This window comes from Acinonyx jubatus, chromosome X (genome assembly GCF_027475565.1).
Source record: "Acinonyx jubatus isolate Ajub_Pintada_27869175 chromosome X, VMU_Ajub_asm_v1.0, whole genome shotgun sequence".
Classification (NCBI taxonomy): Eukaryota; Metazoa; Chordata; class Mammalia; order Carnivora; family Felidae; genus Acinonyx; species Acinonyx jubatus.
In genome coordinates, this window is record NC_069389.1 from 6,630,695 (window position 1) to 6,650,090 (window position 19,396).

The following is a 19,396-nucleotide window of genomic DNA, read 5'->3' on the forward strand; positions in this document are numbered from 1 at the left end:
TGACCTGAGCCAAAGTCGGATGCTTAACCGACTGAGCCACCCAGGCGCCCCGCCCCCACCCCGACTGCTTTTATTAGCAAATGGAGTGTAAATGGAATTCTCATTTCTTCACACTTTATCTTCTTGGGCTGTATTTTGATTCCTTCTGCTTTAGAACTCAGATAGACTTTTAACAATGAGCAAAATGCAGTCCTTGCTTTTATTAAAGTTTTCCAGGGTATTTTTGCCCTCGAGGAAGGCAAAAGTCTGCCAAAGCATTCTCCAGCAGATAATAAAATAGTTGGGAGTGGCTGCCTTTCCACCCGATTTTTTTTTTTAAGTTTTTTTTTTTTTTTTGGTCTCCCCTTGAAGAGGTTACATAACCAGGAAAAGGGTGCTACTCTTAATATTTGTGAAGAATTCTGTCTACAAAAATGATTACGCAGCTTTGCCCACTGTAATCCCGGCAGCTGACAAATTATCCAGTAGGCTCCACTGTGTTTCTTCGAACCGTGGAATGCCTTCTTATGCAAGACACGTTTGCACAGATTCGGGAAATCATTTGAAAATGGTTCAGCTATCTTAATTTAAACAAAAGTTCAGGGCTTATTGTTCAGCTGAGTCTCTAAAAATATATTTTGACTGCAGTGGCTCTTTTACATTGCTAATGTGTGTCCCTGTTTAAAAAGAGGATCTTTCTGAAACAGTAAAGGCAAGTGTTTCTTTGAGGGAATGGTAGCCTTTGCTTTAGAAATAATAAAGGCAACTGTTAGTTTCATCACATAGTAAATAAAGAAGACTTGAATAATCTGTCCATATCACTAGCGGGTAAAAGGACTTTTGAAGTCCTGCGAAACGGTAACAGCTCCTGCTTCCTATTCGCTGTGGACGTGAGCAGTGCTTTTGTGTTGGTGGTCTGGGGGTCCCACGACCACCCTCAGACTGCGATTCGCTAAGAGGGTTCACAGGGCTTCGTAATAGTTATGCTCGCAGTTCATTGTAGCAAAAAGACATAGGTCATAATGTACAGCACGGTGACTATGGTTCACAGTAGTGTATTGTTATATTTGGAAGTTCCTAAGAGACTGAATCCGTAAACGTTCTCCTCACACCAGATCAACGTAACCCTGTGACGTGATGGAGGTCCTAACCGACCCGATTGTGGTAATCGTTTCACGGTGTCTGTGTGTATCAGATCATCATATTGTACGCCTTGAACTGACAGGATGTCCCATGTCCCTTATATCTCTGTAAAGCTGAGGGGAGAAAGAAACAGATTGGCATCAGAAAAGGGAAGGGGCGCCTGGGTGGCTCGGTCAGTTAAGTGTCCAACTTCAGCTCAGGTCATGATCTTGCATTTCGAGAGTTCAAGCCCTGCATCAGGCTGTGGGCTGACAGCTCCGAGCCTGGAGCCTGCTTCGGACTCTGTGTCTCCCTCTCTCTCTGCCCCTCCCCTGCTCATGCTCTCTGTCTCTCTCTTTCTCTCAAAAATAAACATTAAAAAAATTAGAAAAAAAAAAAAGAAGGGAAGAGTGCGTGTGGTGTGGCCCAGCATAAGGTAAGCTCACACGTACAGATGTGCTGTCCCCATGGATGTGCTCAGTGGCACTTAATTCTCCTGGCACGTGCGATGACACCTGTGAAGTGTCCTGAGCACACGAGCTTGGGCGTGCAGGGTTTTCACTGGGCAGCCGTCCTGTGAGCCGGCAGCACCTGCTGAGGGGGACAGAAGGAAACCTTGGCAGATAGGTGACTGTTCATCCCGCCACCGTCCCAGAGTTTAAAGCTGGGTTGTGCACCCATATCTGTCCTTTCTGAATCGGCGTGTATGTCGTACTTTGATTAACAACCAACTGGAAAACGTAGGGGCGGGTAAGTAGCTGGAGAATGCGATACCCACGCCTTTTCCATAGAAAAGAATAAAACGTTCCCCTCACCAGCTTTGGGGCATCCGTAATTCACACTCCTCCACCACGTAAGCACCTCCGTGTTCCCTTTGCACGATACAGTCTGGAGGGCCCCGGTCCTCCGCCTAACACCCCCGTGCGTGTGAATTGTTGTATTACAAACCTCTTGGAATGCTGATAGCTGCAGAGCAGTTTCTCTTCGTTCAAAAACTGTTATTTGTTTTGCGCGACTGTTCTTTTGGTTTGGTCATAAGGCCACTCAGAGTGACAAAGTGGAATCGTGAACTTGGTCTTTCCTGTGTCCCAGACGTTCATGATCACATCACGACCACCCCGGTTCCCGTGCAATTTGAGTTGTGTCGTCCTTGCTGAGTTTACTGTTCTAATTTGTGCAGAGAAGCTAAGATTCAAAATTTGCCGTTCTTGTGTTCCTAGATGTGTTAGAGGGGGAAAAGCCTAATTAGAATGAAAATCACTTTAAAAAGAATGAAAATCACTTGATTGTTCATAAGCTATAGCTGTTTAGGGGCGCCTGGGTGGCTCAGTCAGTTGAGAACCTGATGTCAGCTCAGGTCATGATCTTGCGGTTTGTGGGTTTGAGTCCCGCATCGGGCTCTGTGCTGACAGCCTGGAGCCTACTTCAGATTCTGTGTCTCCCCTTCTCTCTGCCTCTTCCTCTCTCTCTCTCTCTCTGTCTCTCTCTTTCTCTCTCAAAAATAAACAAACATTAAAAAAATTTTTTAAGTAAATTACACTTGTTTAAATGTCTATCTTGCTCAATATTGCCAAACAGTTTCCATTGGTATTAACATCAAAAAAGCCCTTTAGGGGATGCCTGGGTGGCTCGGTCAGTTATGCGTCCGACTTGGGCTCAGGTCATGATCTCGCGGTGTGTGGGTTCGAGCCCTGCGTCGGGCTCTGTGCTGACAGCTCGGAGCCTGGGCCCTGCTTTGGGTTCTGTGTCTCCCTCTCTCTCTCTGCCCCTCCCCTGCTCGCGCTCTGTCTCTCTCAAAAATAAATAAACATTAAAAATTTAAAAAAAAAAAAAAAAGAACAATGTAAATTGTCTTGGGGCGCCCGGGTGGCTCAGTCGGTTAAGCGTCCGACTTCAGCTCAGGTCACAATCTCGCGGTTCGTGGGTTCGAGCCCCGTGTCGGTCTCTGGGCTGACAGCTCGGAGCCTGCTTCAGACTCTGTGTCTCCCTCTCTCTCTGCCCCTACCCTGCTCGTGCTCTGTCTCTCTTCCTCTCAAAAATAAAACAAACATTAAAAAAAAAACCCAAAACCACCACCCTTCGATTCTTTTGAAGGTGCCCATGAGGTGTGTGCTGTGACTTCGTGAAGAAGTCTGGAATGGTTCAAGTTCCCTTTTTTCGCAGAGACGTAACAGCCACTTAGCAAGGTGCCTGTCTTCACAGTTGAGACACCATTACATTTAACGCCTGCCCCCTCTGAAGCTCCGATGGGACCTGAAACGTGTCCAGCCTTCATGTATTTTATTTGCCGCCAACTTCCTGCCGTTCCCGTCCTTCCTTCCACACAGACGAGCAAGTCGTACGCAGTGTCGGCCGCGCCACTGTCCCTTGTCCCCCGAGTTACTGAATGTCACTTTACCGGGGCCGCCGCTGCTGTCTTGCTTCGTAGATGCCACTGACCCCAGGGTGACGTCCTTTCCCTTCCCTCCCGCATCTGTGTCTGAAGTCAGCCCGCTGCTTCCTCCCCAAGTCCTGGCGTGCACCCCAACCTCTGCATTGGGCACCCCAGCCTCTCTTGCCTTCCCCACTGGCGTTTCGGCTGCACGCTGCCAGGCACGTCCTGATGCCATCCCGCCGACCGCCGTTGCCGCCTCCTGACCGCGGACCTCCCCTCCAAAGATTGTCTGCCAGCTTCCCCTCGTATCTTCTCTCCTGCCTCCGTTGTCTGTTCTGTCACCCGCTTGTCTGCCAGCCGGCCACTCCGCGTTTCTTGCCAGCGGTGCTCCTGTCCCCGTCGTCACGGCTCCGTTGTAGCAACTGAGCTGACGTTCCTGGGCACAGTCACTGTGTCAGGCAGGATGCTAAGCCCTTGACCGAGAAAACCTTTAACCCCCAGCAAGCAGGTGCAGCTTCGTTTCTGTGTACAGGTGAGAAAACCAGTGCCCCGAGGAGGCAGCCCCTGGCCCCAGGCCCCTCGCTGGGAAGTCACAGAGGCAGCACTCGGAGCGGGCCATCTGGCTCCTGAATCTTCCTCTCTTGAATGATTTTTCTTGACGCTGTTACTGTGGGGAATTCACTGATTCGCTTGCTGACGTGAAAGCCTGCATTCCTGGCATGGGCCCCGCCTGGCCCGGACACGTCGTCCTTTCTCCGTATTGCCGGATCTGGTGTGTTCATGCTGGGTCTGGTGTATTCGCGGTTACCCGGGGGAGAGAGGCTGGGGTGTGAAGGTCCTTTCCCAGGGTCCTCGTCAGGTTTGGGTCTCGGGGCTTTGCCGGCCTCAGAAAACAAGTTGTGGGATCCAGGCTGGCTTTCTTCGGCCCTTCTCAGCCCCGCCCTCTCATCCAGGTCTCTCCCCTAGATCAGGGTGGAGGGAACGTTCCCTGGGGCTTAGTCTCTGGCCCAGCTGCTCATGTCTTTGTGGCACCCAAGCAGACCTTGCAGATACGTACGTGACAGCCGCTGCGGTCCAGGGCACCTTTGTGTACAAAAGCAGGTGAGGGGCCAGACCTGGCCGCCAGGACGTCGTGTGCTGGCTTCTATACAAGACCCCGCAGAGAACGCGGGCACTCGTTCTGCCTCTCCCCTGCAGCCCCCCGTGCGTGTGGTGCATGTTCCCTACGTCTCTGTCCCTCTGCAGACCTTTGCGCCCTCCCACGTCGACGTGCATATTTCCCAGCCTCAGCTGTCTGTGCATCATTTTTGCCACGCTTCGTTAACATTTATTAATAGTTTCCTTAAGGTGAAACCGTTCCTGAGGTGTGCCTATAGTCGCATTTGCGTGATACACGTTAAAATAAATAAGTTAGATTTTACAGGGCGCCCAGGTGGCTCAGTCACTTCAGTGTCCAGCTTTGGCTCAGGTCATGATCTCATGGGATCGAGCCCCGCGTCGGGCTCTGTGCGGACAGCTCGGAACCCAGAGCCTGCTTCGGATTCCGTGTCTCCCTCTCTCTCTGCCCCTCCCCCGCTCAAGCTCTGTCTCTCTGAAAAATAAATAAACATTAAAAAAAATTTAAAAAAGAACTGAGATTTGAAAGTGTTCACCCCTGTGCGATGTGAGTGAATTTGGGATAACATCAGAGGTCTGGATGCCATCAGGGAGGCCTTGATGTCCTGGAATAGAGCAGTTGGCATGATTTTCGGTTCCTCCTCCCGAGGGCCTGTCCTTTGTTAGCGGCACTGCCCTACCTACGTGCGAGTGTGGACGCACAGATGAGCACGGAGGCTTGTTTTGGTTAACGGTCGCCTGTCAAAGGCTGATAAGTGTAACACCGGAGGTGCACGCGAAGGGACCCCAGGAAAGCACACGGAGAGAAGGTGGCGTTGGAGCTGCGACCTGAGCTACAGTTCTGCAAGCAAGCCAAGGAGGACGCGTCGAGCACAGTCAAGAGGCTGGCTTGAAGAAGGCCCTGAGGGTTCGGGGAGGAGGACCCCCTTGCCGGGGGCGACAAAGGATGCAGAATGAGAGGAAGGACCAGAAAGGACTGGGAAGGTGGTTCAGCAGCTGAGCGCCAGGCGGCTGAAGGCTGGAGCCCTGTCCGTGTGGAAGCCATGGATTCATCTTTGACCGTCAGTCTGGAGGTTGTGGGAGCAAAGGACGGGGGAACATGGAGAATCTGTCCAAATGGTGGCCATCAAGTCCACTTAGCGACCAGGGGACGTGCTTACATTGCATTAGGTAAAGAAGCAGCAACACAGAATTCTGCGATCGTAAGAATTAACATACAGACTAATTTGCAGGGACAAAGGGGGCTGGAAGAAATTCTCCTACATGAGAACACTGCTTGTATCAGGTTTAGTTATTCAAGTGTAGTTATGTGAGTTACTTCCTCTGTCTTCCAGGTAGCTTTCTCTGTGTTTTCCCCACGTCATAATTTTTTTTAAAATTAAAAAATTTTTTGAAAATGTTTATTTATTTTTGAGAGAGAGGGAGCGTGTGGGGAGGGACAGAGAGAGTCAACATCGATCCCGATCCCGGGCTTGAACTCATGGACCGCAAGATCATGACCTGAGCTGAAGCCGGACGCTCAACTGACTGAGCCACCCAGGTGCCCCCATAAGTTTTTTGTTTTGTTTTGTTTTGTTTTGTAATTTTTAATGACGCTCTCCATTACAAATCTCTGGCTTGGCTTCTGTGCTCGTCTGTTTCCCAATTTCCAAATAACAAATCCATGAGGGTTCAGACTCGCGGGGGCTGGGGTTGCCAGCAGGCGGTATGTTTGCGCCTGGAGGTCCCGCGACACTCTGGAAGGCTGAGCGCAGGCGGCTCTGTGAGCCGCTCTCGGGGCCGCCTCTGCCCCAGCCAGTTGTTGGGAGGAAGTAACAACCTTCGTTTATAACCTGACTAATGCTTTCTCCTCCTGGATGTTTCCCATGTTGAGAGGATATTAAAATCTTGGCAGGCCTCACGGTCTGCACTAGTCAGAGGCCCGTGCTGGACTCAGCCGCCACCCTCGGGGTCCGGGCCAGATGTTATAAGAGAAACCCTATTTTAACGAGGTCCTTCTGGTATTTCTTTTGGGCGCCATCCAAGACGGTCCATTTTACACCAAATTCCATGTTGTGCGGGTCGTCTAGAACAGGTCTGCAGCCCATAAAAACGTTCTCGCTGCACTCAAGTTTTCTGTGGCAGAATGTCAGAGAATTGGGAGAGAAGGTGAGGGCTCGGTCTTGAGGATTTTATATAGACACATATATGCACACGCACACGTGGTGTCACATTCACATGTATATGTAAAGAGGTTGAACGTAAAGCTGATAGGAGCACATGCGGCGATTAAGACACAGTCCAAAAGGATTCTCCACGTAGTTTTGTGCTTTTTACCACGGGTAAAAGGAGGGTTTTCGTTCGGTGAGAATTGCTCCTTGGGCCGCAGATGTAACCGTCTGGCGAGACGAATCCATCACTTCCAAACAGGAGAAGCGAACCGACCGGAAATTAGCTTCCAAAGATGTGAGGGTGTGTGTTTTCTTACTCTGTCACCTTTTGTGTTGACAGCTTCTCGCTCCGTGTGTGTGTCTGTGTGTTTGTGTGTCTGATTTATGTGACCCAGCTAGCATGTCACGACCCTTGGCCTCCCTTCCATCTGTTTTGGTCAGCTCCCGCCCCGCCCCCACCACCTTAAGTCACCCCCGTCCCCACCCCGAGAGGAAGACAGCTGCCTGCCAGACAGCTGCCGTCGTGTTGCACCAACTTCTACGATCCAGGAAATACCGATTCCCCCGTGGATAGGGATGTTACAGGAATGTCGATATTCGAAGAAAGGAAAGGAGGTGTTCCATGATAAATGAGCGGTCCCTGGTTCTGTTTTCAGAATGACTCTTGAAAAATCCCTGCCCCGGAGCCGTGGAGAGTGGATCCGTGCTTTAGCCGGTGGCCGTCGGGCACCCCCGAATCACAGGGCCCTCCCAGCGGCCAAGGCCGTTCACCTGTCCCTCACAGGACGGCCTTTGCAGGCACACTCGAGTCGTTTTACAAACCTCCCAACCACAGACTCTCAACTGCCTGTTTTCCTGTCCCCTGGGGACATCCCCACCTCGCTACTGCCTCTCCGTTATACTGGTGAAAGTGTAGTCCCAGGAATGTCCTGTCCTCTGTCTTCTGCGGCTTCCCGGTCCCTGCACGTGGCCCCGTGTGGTGTGGTGAGACCCCTTCTTTCGGGACTTGTAAGTGACCCATTCTTTCCATGGCCTGAACCCCTCCGGGTGGCCGCTCAGTCACCTCTTTAAATTAAAGCCCTGTGGGTTTGATGGGACGGTGAGGTCCCTTTTTCCCTCTACCCAGAATCTTAGGTTTGAAAGAGACCTTGGAGATCATTTAATTGTACCTGTTTGGTCGTCAGAAAAGGAAGCCAGAGAGCCGCGGAGGGCAGACCCAGGCCTTGTAGCACCTGCTGAAGAGTGCCGACTTCACACGCACAAAGAGACAGTACCACGTTCCTCCCTCGCTGCGTCTGATTTTGGTTGTTTGCCGTCACTCTTATTCCAAAGGCAGCTCTCATCAGGGGAGTGTGTCTGAAAGACACAATTCATCCTTGTTGGCTTTTTGTAATACAGAAAGCATTCAGCCTAGTTTTTGCAACATAGAACTTGTTTGCAACTTACTTGGCTAAAAGATGTACTAGAAATCGTATCGCTGAACTAGACGACCACCTTCCTCTTTTCTAAAGTCTGTCTGAATCATTTCGAGGTTTCGGGAGTGTGTGGTGTTGTGAGTGAAGAGCGTGGAGTCGGTCAGATGGCCACTTGCTGGCTGCGTGCCCTTGGGGGAATCGCTTACCTGCTCTGTGACTCAGTTTCTCCACCCCATCGCTTACACGGAGTCAATATGATGAACTCATAGGCTGCTGCCAGCTCTCTGAGCTAATTCTTGGAGAGGGCCAATCCACGTAATAAGCACCGAATATCATTACCTTTATTCTTGTTCTCAAATAACATCATAGTTTTTCACTTCAGGTGTGTGTATGCCCAGCAGTGCTCTTTGGTGGTTGTTTGAACTGCCCCTCGTATGGCACCGTCATCTTTGTTTAAACCCCGTTTTCCTTCTGTTTTGCTGTTGTACCTACTCCCTTAATTCTTGTCCTTCTCCGTCAAGCTCCACTCTGAAAATAGCAAGGACTCCATTTTGTTCAGTTTCTTACCACCCTTCGTCTACATCTACCCCAGTGGTTTCTTTTAGCTTTCCTTCAGCTTCCTTGACACAAACCCGTCGTGAGCCGCGGGGGGCTGTCCCCGAGGAGGCTGCTCTGTGCTTGATGGAGGGAATCCAGATGGGCTTCCTGGAGGCAGGAAGCGTCTTCTTGGTAGCTGGGAGATGCACGAACGCAGAGAGTGCTTTGTGCAGGGGCCGCGGCATCTCAGGAGAGACGGCAGTCGTTTCCTCCTGAGGGGACGAGATAGGCCTCTGGGCAGCAAGGACGCCTGGCCACAGCCGTTGGTGACTAATAAGCAGGTGTCAGGAGCGGTGAACAGGGGGTACTCGAGAGCAGGGTTTCTCGACCTCCGGCTGTTGAAATTTGGCCCCCGTCACTCTGTCATGGGAGCCGTCCTGTGCCTTGTGTGATGCTGAGCGTCCCTAGTCTCTACCTGCCAGATGCCAGCAGCACCCTCCCCGCCCCCCCCACACACACCTGTGACAACCGAACGTATCTGCAGACATTGCCAAGGTCTTCCTCTGGGGGACAGAATCGCCCTCACTCGAGACCCCCAAACCAGTATTCTGGACCAAGAGACCGGAATAAGCAGGGTCATCCTCTAGCCGAGCAGCCACGTGTTTCCGGCCCAGGCGCCCCCTCCGCTTCCTGTCTGTGCCTTCCAGGGGAAGCTCGGAGACATGGCCCCGGCCCCGCAGCACCGTCTGAGGGGCTTTGAGGCGCCTCCCGGGGTGCGGGGCTTGCCCAGCCTGCGGGCTCTAGCTGCTTCGAGCAGGAAAGCCGGAGTCCCCGTGGCGAATGGGTGCCGTTAGGGTGACAGTTTTGTCTGCCACTGCCTAGCAAGAAGGAGGCCCCGTCTGCTGCTGTTGACCTCCACGCGGTCAGGCACAGTGGAAGCGGGTCTCCGTGCCTTTGGGCTGCGGTCGCAGAATCCCGCGGACCGAGTGGCTTCTACACAGAGGCTGCTTTCTCACAGTTCGTAGACGGGACGTCCTACACCGGTGGACCGGCAGGTGTGTCTGCTGAGGGCCCGCCACCTGCTTCGCGGATGTTCTCCGTGGGATGACCGGATCCCACACGGACCCCACACGGATGGGAAGCTGGCACAGGAGCTCTGGGGGCCTCTTTGATAGAAGGGCACTAATCGGGGCGCCTGGGTGGCGCAGTCGGTTAAGCGTCCGACTTCAGCCAGGTCACGATCTCGCGGTCCGGGAGTTTGAGCCCCGCGTCGGGCTCTGGGCTGATGGCTCGGAGCCTGGAGCCTGTTTCCGATTCTGTGTCTCCCTCTCTCTCTGCCCCTCCCCCGCTCATGCTCTGTCGCTCTCTGTCCCAGAAATAAATAAACGTTGGGGAAAAAAAAAGGGCACTAATCCCTTTCATGAAGACTTCACCCTCATCACCTAATCGCCACCCAGAGGCCCCGCCTCCTAACACCATTGCCTCATGGAGTGGGTTTCAACGTAGGGATTGAGGGGAGACAGACATTGAGTCCACAGCAGGAAGGAATGAAGAACATCTAGGAGGTCGTGACGTTTCTTTTTCCGCACGTGCACGTGCGCACATGCACACACAGGATCAAGTTGGCTTCCTTTTCCCATAAAGCGGCAGGTTGTAACTATGTTCAGCCTCGTGGGCCAGCCTGTCCGTTGCAGATACTCGGCTGGCTCTGCCGTCGTCGCGTGGGCGTAGCCTTATTCCGATAAAACTTTATTTGCAGACACAAGCAGTGGGCCAGGCTTGGCCTTCCCCCGATCGAGACAGTTCGAAATAAACATGCCGTGCTTGGGCTTCGGGTGGATGTCTGTATTCCAGGCTCATTAAGTATTTAATAGACTCTGCTTTCAAAGATGCCTCAGATTGGGGCCCTTGGTATCTGTTTCAGCTAAAGACGGAAAACCAACCCCACATCTGCCTGGCGTTCCGTGTCTGCGTCTCCCTGCCAAATCAGGATGTTTAAGGGCCGGCGAGTGATAATCCAGCAGGCTTTGCTGATGCGTCAGGCCGACGTTAAGCAGGCAGAATGGTTCACTGTACAGCTAACTCAAGTGGTGTGGGAAGCCATTTGTGAGAGAGGTATGGTTTAGCGGTGTGGGGAGGGCAAGAAACAGAAAACGTGCGCTCGGTTTGTTTTAAATCTCGTTTTATTGCCTAGTTGGGCGAGACCAATTCATGCTCGTGCTGTTTCCCTCTCTCACGAGGAAGATGGAAAGGACTTGACTCTTGAAGGTCTTGCGTGCTTCATGTAAAACGTAGCGCTTATTTTAAAGCTTTCCCAGTTCATCATGATCACACCCTTTTTTGCTCCTTGGAAATATTTTCAGCTCAGTGGCTGGTCCGCATCGTTGTGTGTTATCTCAATTCTGTGACCCCATCGCATAGAGAGAGAGGGTGGCTTGATTTTCACCGGCAGCTCTGTTCCTGTTGGGTTTCGAAATCGAGCGGAAACTGGAGTGGACCACAGATAGTGTCTCTTGAGGGTTACTTCCTCAGGTCACTGGTTTTCAAGCATGGCAGGGTCAACCAGGCAGTACCTGGAGACACTGTGGGCCGTCAAGACTGGGAGGGGGGCGCCACTGGCCTCCGGTGGGGGGAGCCCAGGGGTGCTCCTCAACACCCTGCGGGGCACAGGACAGCGGTCCCCACGACAAGGAATGATGTGGCTCCGATGTCAGTCATTGCCACGGCTGAGAAGTCCTGCTGTCGAGAGAGGTAGTGGGGATGCCTCTTCCTAGGCAGCAGGCCTGCTGGCTTCAGTAACGACTCCAGGCCGGCTGAGGGTTAGGCAGCGGGGGCACTAATGCTTTGCCCTCACACAGCTCTTCCATCGAGGTGCCACCAAGCTCTCTATTCCCCTTCATTTGGCTGGGCCTCTGTTTCCTGTTCTTCGGAAGTTGTTTGTAACAACTTCCACACCTGCCATTGAGCCAGTCCTGAGTGTTTCTGTCTCTGTCATTGATACCACTGCTTTGTTGGTATGCATGTCCCCTTGGGCGGAAGGAGATGTACATCAAAAGCTGCAGGAAAGCCGAAGAGGCAGAAAGCCCAGAAGTCCTACGTCTCAGGCAGACTGGAGGTGAATGCGCTCATTAGCCTTGCAGCCCAGGTGGGGAGAGAGCAGCGCTGGCACGGTAGAGTGTGGGCCCCCCCGGGGGAGAGGCATCCAGTCTGGAGACGCCAGTCTTCCAAGATGGCGCCTCTCACAGCACCTGGGCGGCCGTGGCCTGAGACCAGGTGCTCAAGCAGGCCTTGCTTGCGTAGTCTGTGAACATCTCTCTGTTCCAGCACGAATGAGCATCAGGACTGCAAAGTGTGCGAGTGACTGCTTCGTCCAGTGTCCTCACTGCACAAATGAGGAGAGGTGGAGAAAGAACGCGTCTGCGGGTTCGTGGTCTTCTCTAGATTGAAAACCGTGTGTCGGCCGTGTCACTGTCACAGCTGCTTCTCTCATCAGCTCCTTGAGGTCCTTGCTAACCCCATACCGAAGAACAGGAAACAGAGGCCCAGCCAAATGAAGTGACCTGGCCCAGGCACTCATGGGGGATCGAGGGCAGACCCAGTGTTCCGCCTGTTGCTGACATTTTCTCCACCTGGCCCTCCTGCAAGAAGGAAGTCTTAAAAACAAATGGATTAAAGAAAAAAAAAAAACAAAAACCCAAACCAAAAAGAAACCAAAAATATTGAGAGGTCATGCATAGATTTGCCCAAAGAAATGAAGCTAAGGTGATTTTATTTATGTATTTACTTATGTATTTATTTATTTTTAAGTAGTCTCCATGCCCAACGTGGGGCTTGAACTCAGTACCCTGAGATCATGAGTTGCATGTTCTACCGAGGGAGCCATCCAGGCGTCCCGGCAGCTAATGTAAATCTAAGCAAATAGGAGGGACTCGTGTCAGCAGTGACGTGGAACAATACCGCATGTGTTTCTGAAGATATCTGGTTTCCAGTCATGATTTCCTGTGCCCTCTAGTAGGGGACACAAGTTTCAATGACACGTGTTCAAGGTCATGGCACTCCCGTATACCTTTATCTGCTCAGTCACTTTGCTTCAGCAGGGGAAGTTCATTGTCACGATTCCTCGCCCACGCTCTTTGCAGTCTTAGATTCCCGCCGCTTGGGTTAATCTTCACTGCTTCATCCCTGTCTTGCAACACATCTTCACTGAACGTTGTCCTCGCCACCTTCTAGAAGTGCAATATACGTTGCAAAGCATTATCGCGGAGAGAGATCAGAAATTCGGAAAACGAAACCTCAGTGGCAGCATTTAAGCCCCCGGATGCAGAAGGACATCAAGGACGGGCGTTGAGTTAGACGTGAGCTTGCACCTCGTCCTTCACACGTTGCCCGTGCGGCACCGGGAACCGCCAGCGTGTCCCGCCTGGGAACGGAGGTGGCATCCACCCAGAGGAGCTGAGAATTCTGGTTCCTGCGCTTGTGGGTGTCATGGGGGGTGGCGGAGGGGGGAGGGTGAAACGGCGAATCCTGGAGTCATACAGTCTGGAGGTGACATTTACTGCATTGTGTGCGTGAGCCTTGAACCACTTACCTGATTTCTCCAACATTTACTCTTCTCGTGTGTAAGGCAATAACCACAACAACTGAGCAGCTGCCCTGTAGAGATAGTAGGCGCAGAGGGCCCAGGTTTGGTTAAAGGAAGTAATGTGGTTGGAACCTGCGATTTTGTGTGCCTTAAGTGGCAGTTCTGTGGCTGGTGTCTGGAAGATGAAGGAAGAAGGGACAGAGGAAGGAAATACTCTGCATTTCGCGTCCCCTCCCGAATTCCTATGTTGAAATCCTGATCCCCCGCTGTCAATGGTGTTAGCGGGTGGGGCCTTTGGGAGGTGGTTATGTTGTGAGGACGGAATCCTCACGCATGGGATTCGTGTCCTTTTAAAGGAGACCCCCCCACCCCCCACCCCCGCCCCCACCCAGAGCTAGCTCACCCCTTCTGCCATGTGAGGACACGGAAAAGACGGCCGTCTATGAACCGGAAAGCAGCCCTCACCAGACACCAGGTCTGTCTGGCACCTTGATCTTGGACTTCCAGCCTCCAGAAGCGTGAGGAATAAGTGTCTGTTGTTTGTAAGCCCCTCAGTCTGTGGGATTTTGTTACAGCTGCCGACTGTAGGAACTAAGACATACACCAGAAGCTTGACCTCTCTTCTAGTGTTGCCCCTTAGTCATTGAGACTGACCTCTTCTTAGGAACCTTGTCTGCTCTCCATGCTGTGCTCTGATTATGGCATCGGCAGATGTTTTTAGGTCGAGTCACCAAGGAAGCTAAGAGTGGTTTCCCTCTGCCCGGGTTTGGATCTCAGCCCCAGCCAAGTGTCTGGGGCCTGTGGGTTCCTGGAGGGATCTCAAGACCTGGCCTGTAAAAGGGAAAGTTGCACTTGGGTTAGCGAGGCAGAGCGTTACCAAGAGGCTTTAAGGGAAGTCGTGGCGAGTTGTTGGAGCGGTGCCTGGTGGAGAGGACGCACCACACAAGGCCTGCCTATCATTTTTATTATTCGTGCAATTCCTTGCACAAGGCCCTTTAAAGATACCAACCAGGAGAATAAGAAATGGCCCTCGAAATCCAGTGTCCCGTGCCCTTAGCTGGTCGAGACCGCAGATGGAGGAGAAGGCAGGAGCCGGGTGAGTGGGGTCAGCAGGCAGGGAGAGTCAGGAGTTTGTAAGACCGACAGATCACTGTGGCCCGGGGTGTATGGTGAGGACCCCAGGCAAGAGCGAGTCAGGCCAGGAATCTACTTGCCCCTGCTCTATCCACTCACCTGGGGTTTTCCATCTACACGGCTGGCAACCTGACAGATGAAAGCTTGGAGATAAGATTTCTAGCAGGGCGGAGAGCAGGGCCGAGACTCAGGATATAGTCACTGGTTAACACTGGAGGGGGTGGGGGTTGTGTTATGGCCACTGGAGGGGGTGGGGGTTGTGTTATGGCCACTGGAGGGGGTGGGGTTGTGTTATGGCCACAGGGGTGGGGGAGGGGGTGGGGGTTGTGTTATGGCCACAGGGGTGGGGGAGGGGGTGGGGGTTGTGTTATGGCCACAGGGGTGGGGGAGGGGGGTGGGGGATGTGTTATGGCCACAGGGGTGGGGTGGGGGAGGGGTGGGGGTTGTGTTATGGCCACAGGGGTGTGGTGGGGGAGGGGTGGGGGTTGCGTTATGGCCACAGGGGTGTGGTGGGGGAGGGGTGGGGGATGCGTTATGGCCACAGGGGTGGGGTGGGGGAGGGGTGGGGGTTGCGTTATGGCCACAGGGGTGTGGTGGGGGAGGGGTGGGGGTTGCGTTATGGCCACAGAGGGGGGGAGGGGTGGGGGTTGCGTTATGGCCACAGGGGTGGGGTGGGGGAGGGGTGGGGGTTGTGTTATGGCCACAGGGGTGGGGTGGGGGAGGGGTGGGGGTTGTGTTATGGCCACAGGGATGGGGGACACATAGGAGGAGGGAGAAGAGCAGGCTGGGGGGCAGCCCGCGGGGAGGGCCTCGGAGGGGCAGTCCCGTGCGGCCTCAGTTAGGTGCTTACAGTTGTGCGAGGCAGTTCACAGCCTCTGTGCAGCGGATTGTAAAACCAACAGCGGCTACCATACGACTCTGTGAAATAAAGTCCACGTTTTATATATTCTTTATAATCAGGCACTGGGGAGCCGACAGGCCTGGGTGGAGGAGGAGTGGAGAGTAGAGAAAGGAGAGGAGGCCGCACACACAGGAAGCCTCCTTTCACGGAGGAACATTCCCATCTGCTGAGCACTGTGGTTATTGCCTCGGCTGTTCGGGTGTGGAATCCGACAGAGGCCGGGCCTGCTCACTGCCACCGCCGTCGGTGTGGCGGGTGAAGGTGGCGTCCTAGCCGCGGGAGGGAGGGAGGGCGGGCGGCAGGGACCCCGAGGAGTCCCGTGCTGGAGGGACGCACGTAGGACGAGCCAGCGGGGATGGGTCGTGCTGCCTGGGGACACCTCCCTGAGAGCAGGGTTTGCAGGACCCCCACAAGCAGCAGCGGGGGGGGGGGGGGGGGGGGCTGGCCCAGCCCAGGAGAAGCCACACCAAGGGGGTAGCCCTGAGACAGGTCCGAAGGGTCCAGCCTTATGGGACACGCAGACGCCGGGGACACTCCAGCATTGCCGTGTGTGAACAGTGGGCAGGGCGGCCGGCAGGTAGACGCTTCACCCCAGAACTGCTCCCTTCTCTTCCCACAGTATAAATGGTGAGAGAGTTCAGAGTCACAAGTGCCTTTGGCCCCACCGCACCCCCAGCCTGGGAGCCGAGCATAGGGGTCCCTGTTAATCACACAGCCTCCACCCCACAAGGATTCCCAGCTCCCCGGCACCCCCGGCCTCCCCACACCGAGCAAGGTGAACGCGGTACCCCCAGCAGACTGGGCTGCCCCCTTACTGTCCTTGAGGAAGGGCCACTGGGTTCCCCATCGCCCTAGGACCCACGTGGGTCATGAGCGCTCCTGCCCCCTGCCCCGCGTTGTTGCCGCCCCTCCTGGAACCGGCGTTGTCTGCTGCATTCCGGAACCACCACCCTGACCGACGAGTGTTGAGGGAAGGGTGGGGGGAGCTGGCATCTCTAATAACGACCAGTTATCAGATGAAACAGCTCAAGCCACCCCAGCGAGTCCAGAACAGCCTCCTTTTCTTTGGATGTTTGGTTGTGTGGTTCCTTTACCCCCAGCCACCTTGAGCGCTCGGAGCCCGGCTAAAGACAGGTGCCCTGTGTGCACTGCAGCGGGGTCGGGGGGCACTCGGGGACGGGGAGCTCCGGAGGGACTGATGGAAGGCGGAGAGGAAGCCCAGAGGTGCACTGGCACGACGTTTAGCCAGGGCACGCTGGGCTCTGTTTGGCTCTTAACGCCGAAATGGCTCTACCTCTCAAGCTGTGTCTCCGTCCCCTGCAAGCAGGTCTGACCCTGCTGTATCCCTTCCGCCCTGCCCGTCCCTCCGCTTCTCCCCAGACCCGAAGCTGGGCGTCCCACAGCCACGTGTGCCCCCGCTAACGAGGCACGTTCGACTTCGGTGGTGGTGCCGCCTTCGGGCCTCGTGAAACCCCAGCTTCCCTCTCTGTCGCGGCAGGTTTTTCCCACTCGGCGTTCACGTTCGGTATTGAGAGCCACATCAGCCAGTCCAACATCAATGGGACGCTAGTGCCGCCAGCTGCCCTCATCTCCATCCTGCAGAAGGGACTTCAGTATGTGGAGGCCGAGATCAGCATCAACGAGGTGGGTGCCCTCCCCGTCTCCCGGGATCCTGCCGGGATCGCCTCTGTCCCGTCTCTCGCTTTGAACTGACTTCATCCTCACAAGCCTGTCGGATTCAGCTTTCTCTCTAGCTTTTGTAAAGCTCTTTGAGGGGCACCTGAGCGACTCAGTGGGTGACGCATCCGACTCTTGGTTTCATCTCAGGTCGTGATCTCGTGCTTTGTGAGTTCGAGCCCCGCTTCGGGCTCTGCGCTGACAGTGCAGAGCCTGCTTGGGATCCTCTCTCTCTCTCTCTCTCTCTCTGCCCCTCCCCTGCTCGGGCTCACCCTTTCCCAAAATAAACAGACAAACTTGAAACAACAGAATGAAAAAGAGATCTAAAAAAGGTACAGAAGTAATCTATCCTGTATTCGGTCATTTCCGTTCCCCCACCATTTTGCAAAAACCCCAAATTTCTGCCTGTCCTGTGTGCATTCTGCCGGCAGTGGTCATCTCCTCTTGCCTCATTTTTTTTAAATTTATTTTTGAGAAGGAGGGAGAGACAGCATGAGTGGGGGAGGGGCAGAAAGCGAGAAAGGGAGATAGAGGATCCGAAACACACTGCACTGACAGCAGAGAGCCGGATGTGGGGCTTGAACTCATGGACTATGAGATCATGACGTGAGCTACAGTCGGATGCTTCATGGACTGAGCCACCCAGGCGCCCCTCCTCTGTCCTCTTAGATTGGATGCCCGAGGCGGTTTCCCACCAGCCCTGCGAGGTCCCATCTAGTCTCTTTTCCTGCATAACAGTGAAGTGTGGGGATAGGGGCGCATGACCCCAGAGGCAGAAGACCTGAATTGGGGTGCCTGGATGGCTCAGGTCATGACCTCCCGGTTCACGGCTGCTTCTCTTCCTCAGCAGTGCCGGCTCCAACGTGTGTACAGGAGAACGTAGAGGTCGTCTCATTGGTGACTTAGGCTTGCGGTCATTAAATAGGGGGAGCACGTGCGTTTAGGGTTTAAACTAGGAGGTGTTTTCATTACTCTGGGCACGTGATACTTTTGGCCGAGTAGTCATCCCCTTGAGGTGTGAATATGTGAAGAAGGCAGGTGATACGGAAGCATGCTGACCAGTTGGCCAACAGTGGGCACGCTGTGGTGGGAACCGAAGGATGAAGATGGTTGACGAGGTGACCAGCTACTTGTTCACACGTTTTGTTAGGGTTTCGTATCGTTTGCTTGTTTTTGAATAAAGTATCGTGACCAGAACTCAGCTGGTGTCACGTTTCGTTTAGCTCATGTCCAGCTGAAACTCACGTCTTTCCGGTCTTCCTAATTTCTGAGGTAATTCAAGGTCGGAACGTACAGAAACATGTTTGCACATTAAGCAGACACAACCCAGAAGCCCTGAGTTTTGTATGACTAATATTTGGAGCAGAGACAGAGGGAGACACACAGTCTAAGGCAGCTCCAGGCTCTGAGCCGTCAGCGCAGAGCCTGACCCGGGGCGTGAACTCACGAACCAAGAGATCATGACCTGAGCTGAAGTTGGACATTTAACCGACTGAGCCACCCAGGCGCTCCTGGAGTGATTTGTAGGGAAAGAACATTCTTCTGTGTTTTTAAGTGTGCATGGAAACTTTTTCATTGCAAATAGAAGCCAGCGAATCAAAAGATGTGGGAAGAAAAGGAATTAAATTCAAACGAGTAGGAATTGAACAGCGCTGTCGTCCGTATATCACGGCTAGATTTAGTCCACACCCTGAACCCAAAACGTCCTTTCAAATGGCAGCAGGTGCATACGGTATTAATTCGGACAGACGGGTGCACAAGGAATCGAATCCTGATTCGAATCGAATCGAATACTGTGCTAGTATCTCTAAATTGGCCTTGGGTTTCTGAAGAGCTGCCTCTTCCGTGTAAGAGGGTAGTTGGTCACGGATCTGCCCACCAGCCATACCATCTGCACACGGCTTGTCAGCCTCAGCACTGCCGCCTTGTGGGGGCAGGTGACTGCTGGGGCAGCCTGTACACGGTCCAGCGTGTTGAGCAGCGTCCCTGGCCTGCACCCACTAGATGCCAGTTACCTCTGTCTAGTGGGGACAGCCCACAGTGTCTTCGGACATTGCCGGGTGTCCCCTCAGAGGGAAGAGTCGCTCCCCGCTGGGAACCCCTGCATCCAGCATAGCACTTTTTGTCGTGAAATAGCAAGGTTCAGGTGGCACTAATGCCCCAATTCAGTCTGGTGTTTACCCAATACGGAGTCGGTCATGACACCAGAATCTCGATGTGTGCCCCGGGCCGCGCCCCCCCCCCACCCCCCCCCCCCGCAACATCCCACTGTGCCCACCTGTCCCTTCCGGCCGCCCCCCACACCCCACCGTGCCCACCCGTACCTCCCGACCGTGCTCCCCCACACCCCACTGTGCCCACTCGCCCCTCCCAGCCGTCCCCCCCACACCCCACTGTGCCCACCTGTCC

General features: G+C 53.9%; 1 protein-coding gene across 4 annotated transcripts in view; it reads left to right on the forward strand.

Annotated features, from left to right (window-relative positions):
- The window catches only part of TBL1X (transducin beta like 1 X-linked), a 233,433-nt gene that overhangs the window by 188,075 nt on the left and 25,962 nt on the right, over positions 1-19,396 (forward strand). For all 4 annotated transcript variants that reach the window (XM_027050613.2, XM_027050611.2, XM_053202052.1 and 1 more), the window contains one exon: positions 16,809-16,954. In XM_027050613.2, coding sequence (XP_026906414.1) covers positions 16,809-16,954 — 146 coding nt within the window. The remainder of the gene's footprint in view (positions 1-16,808; positions 16,955-19,396) is intronic.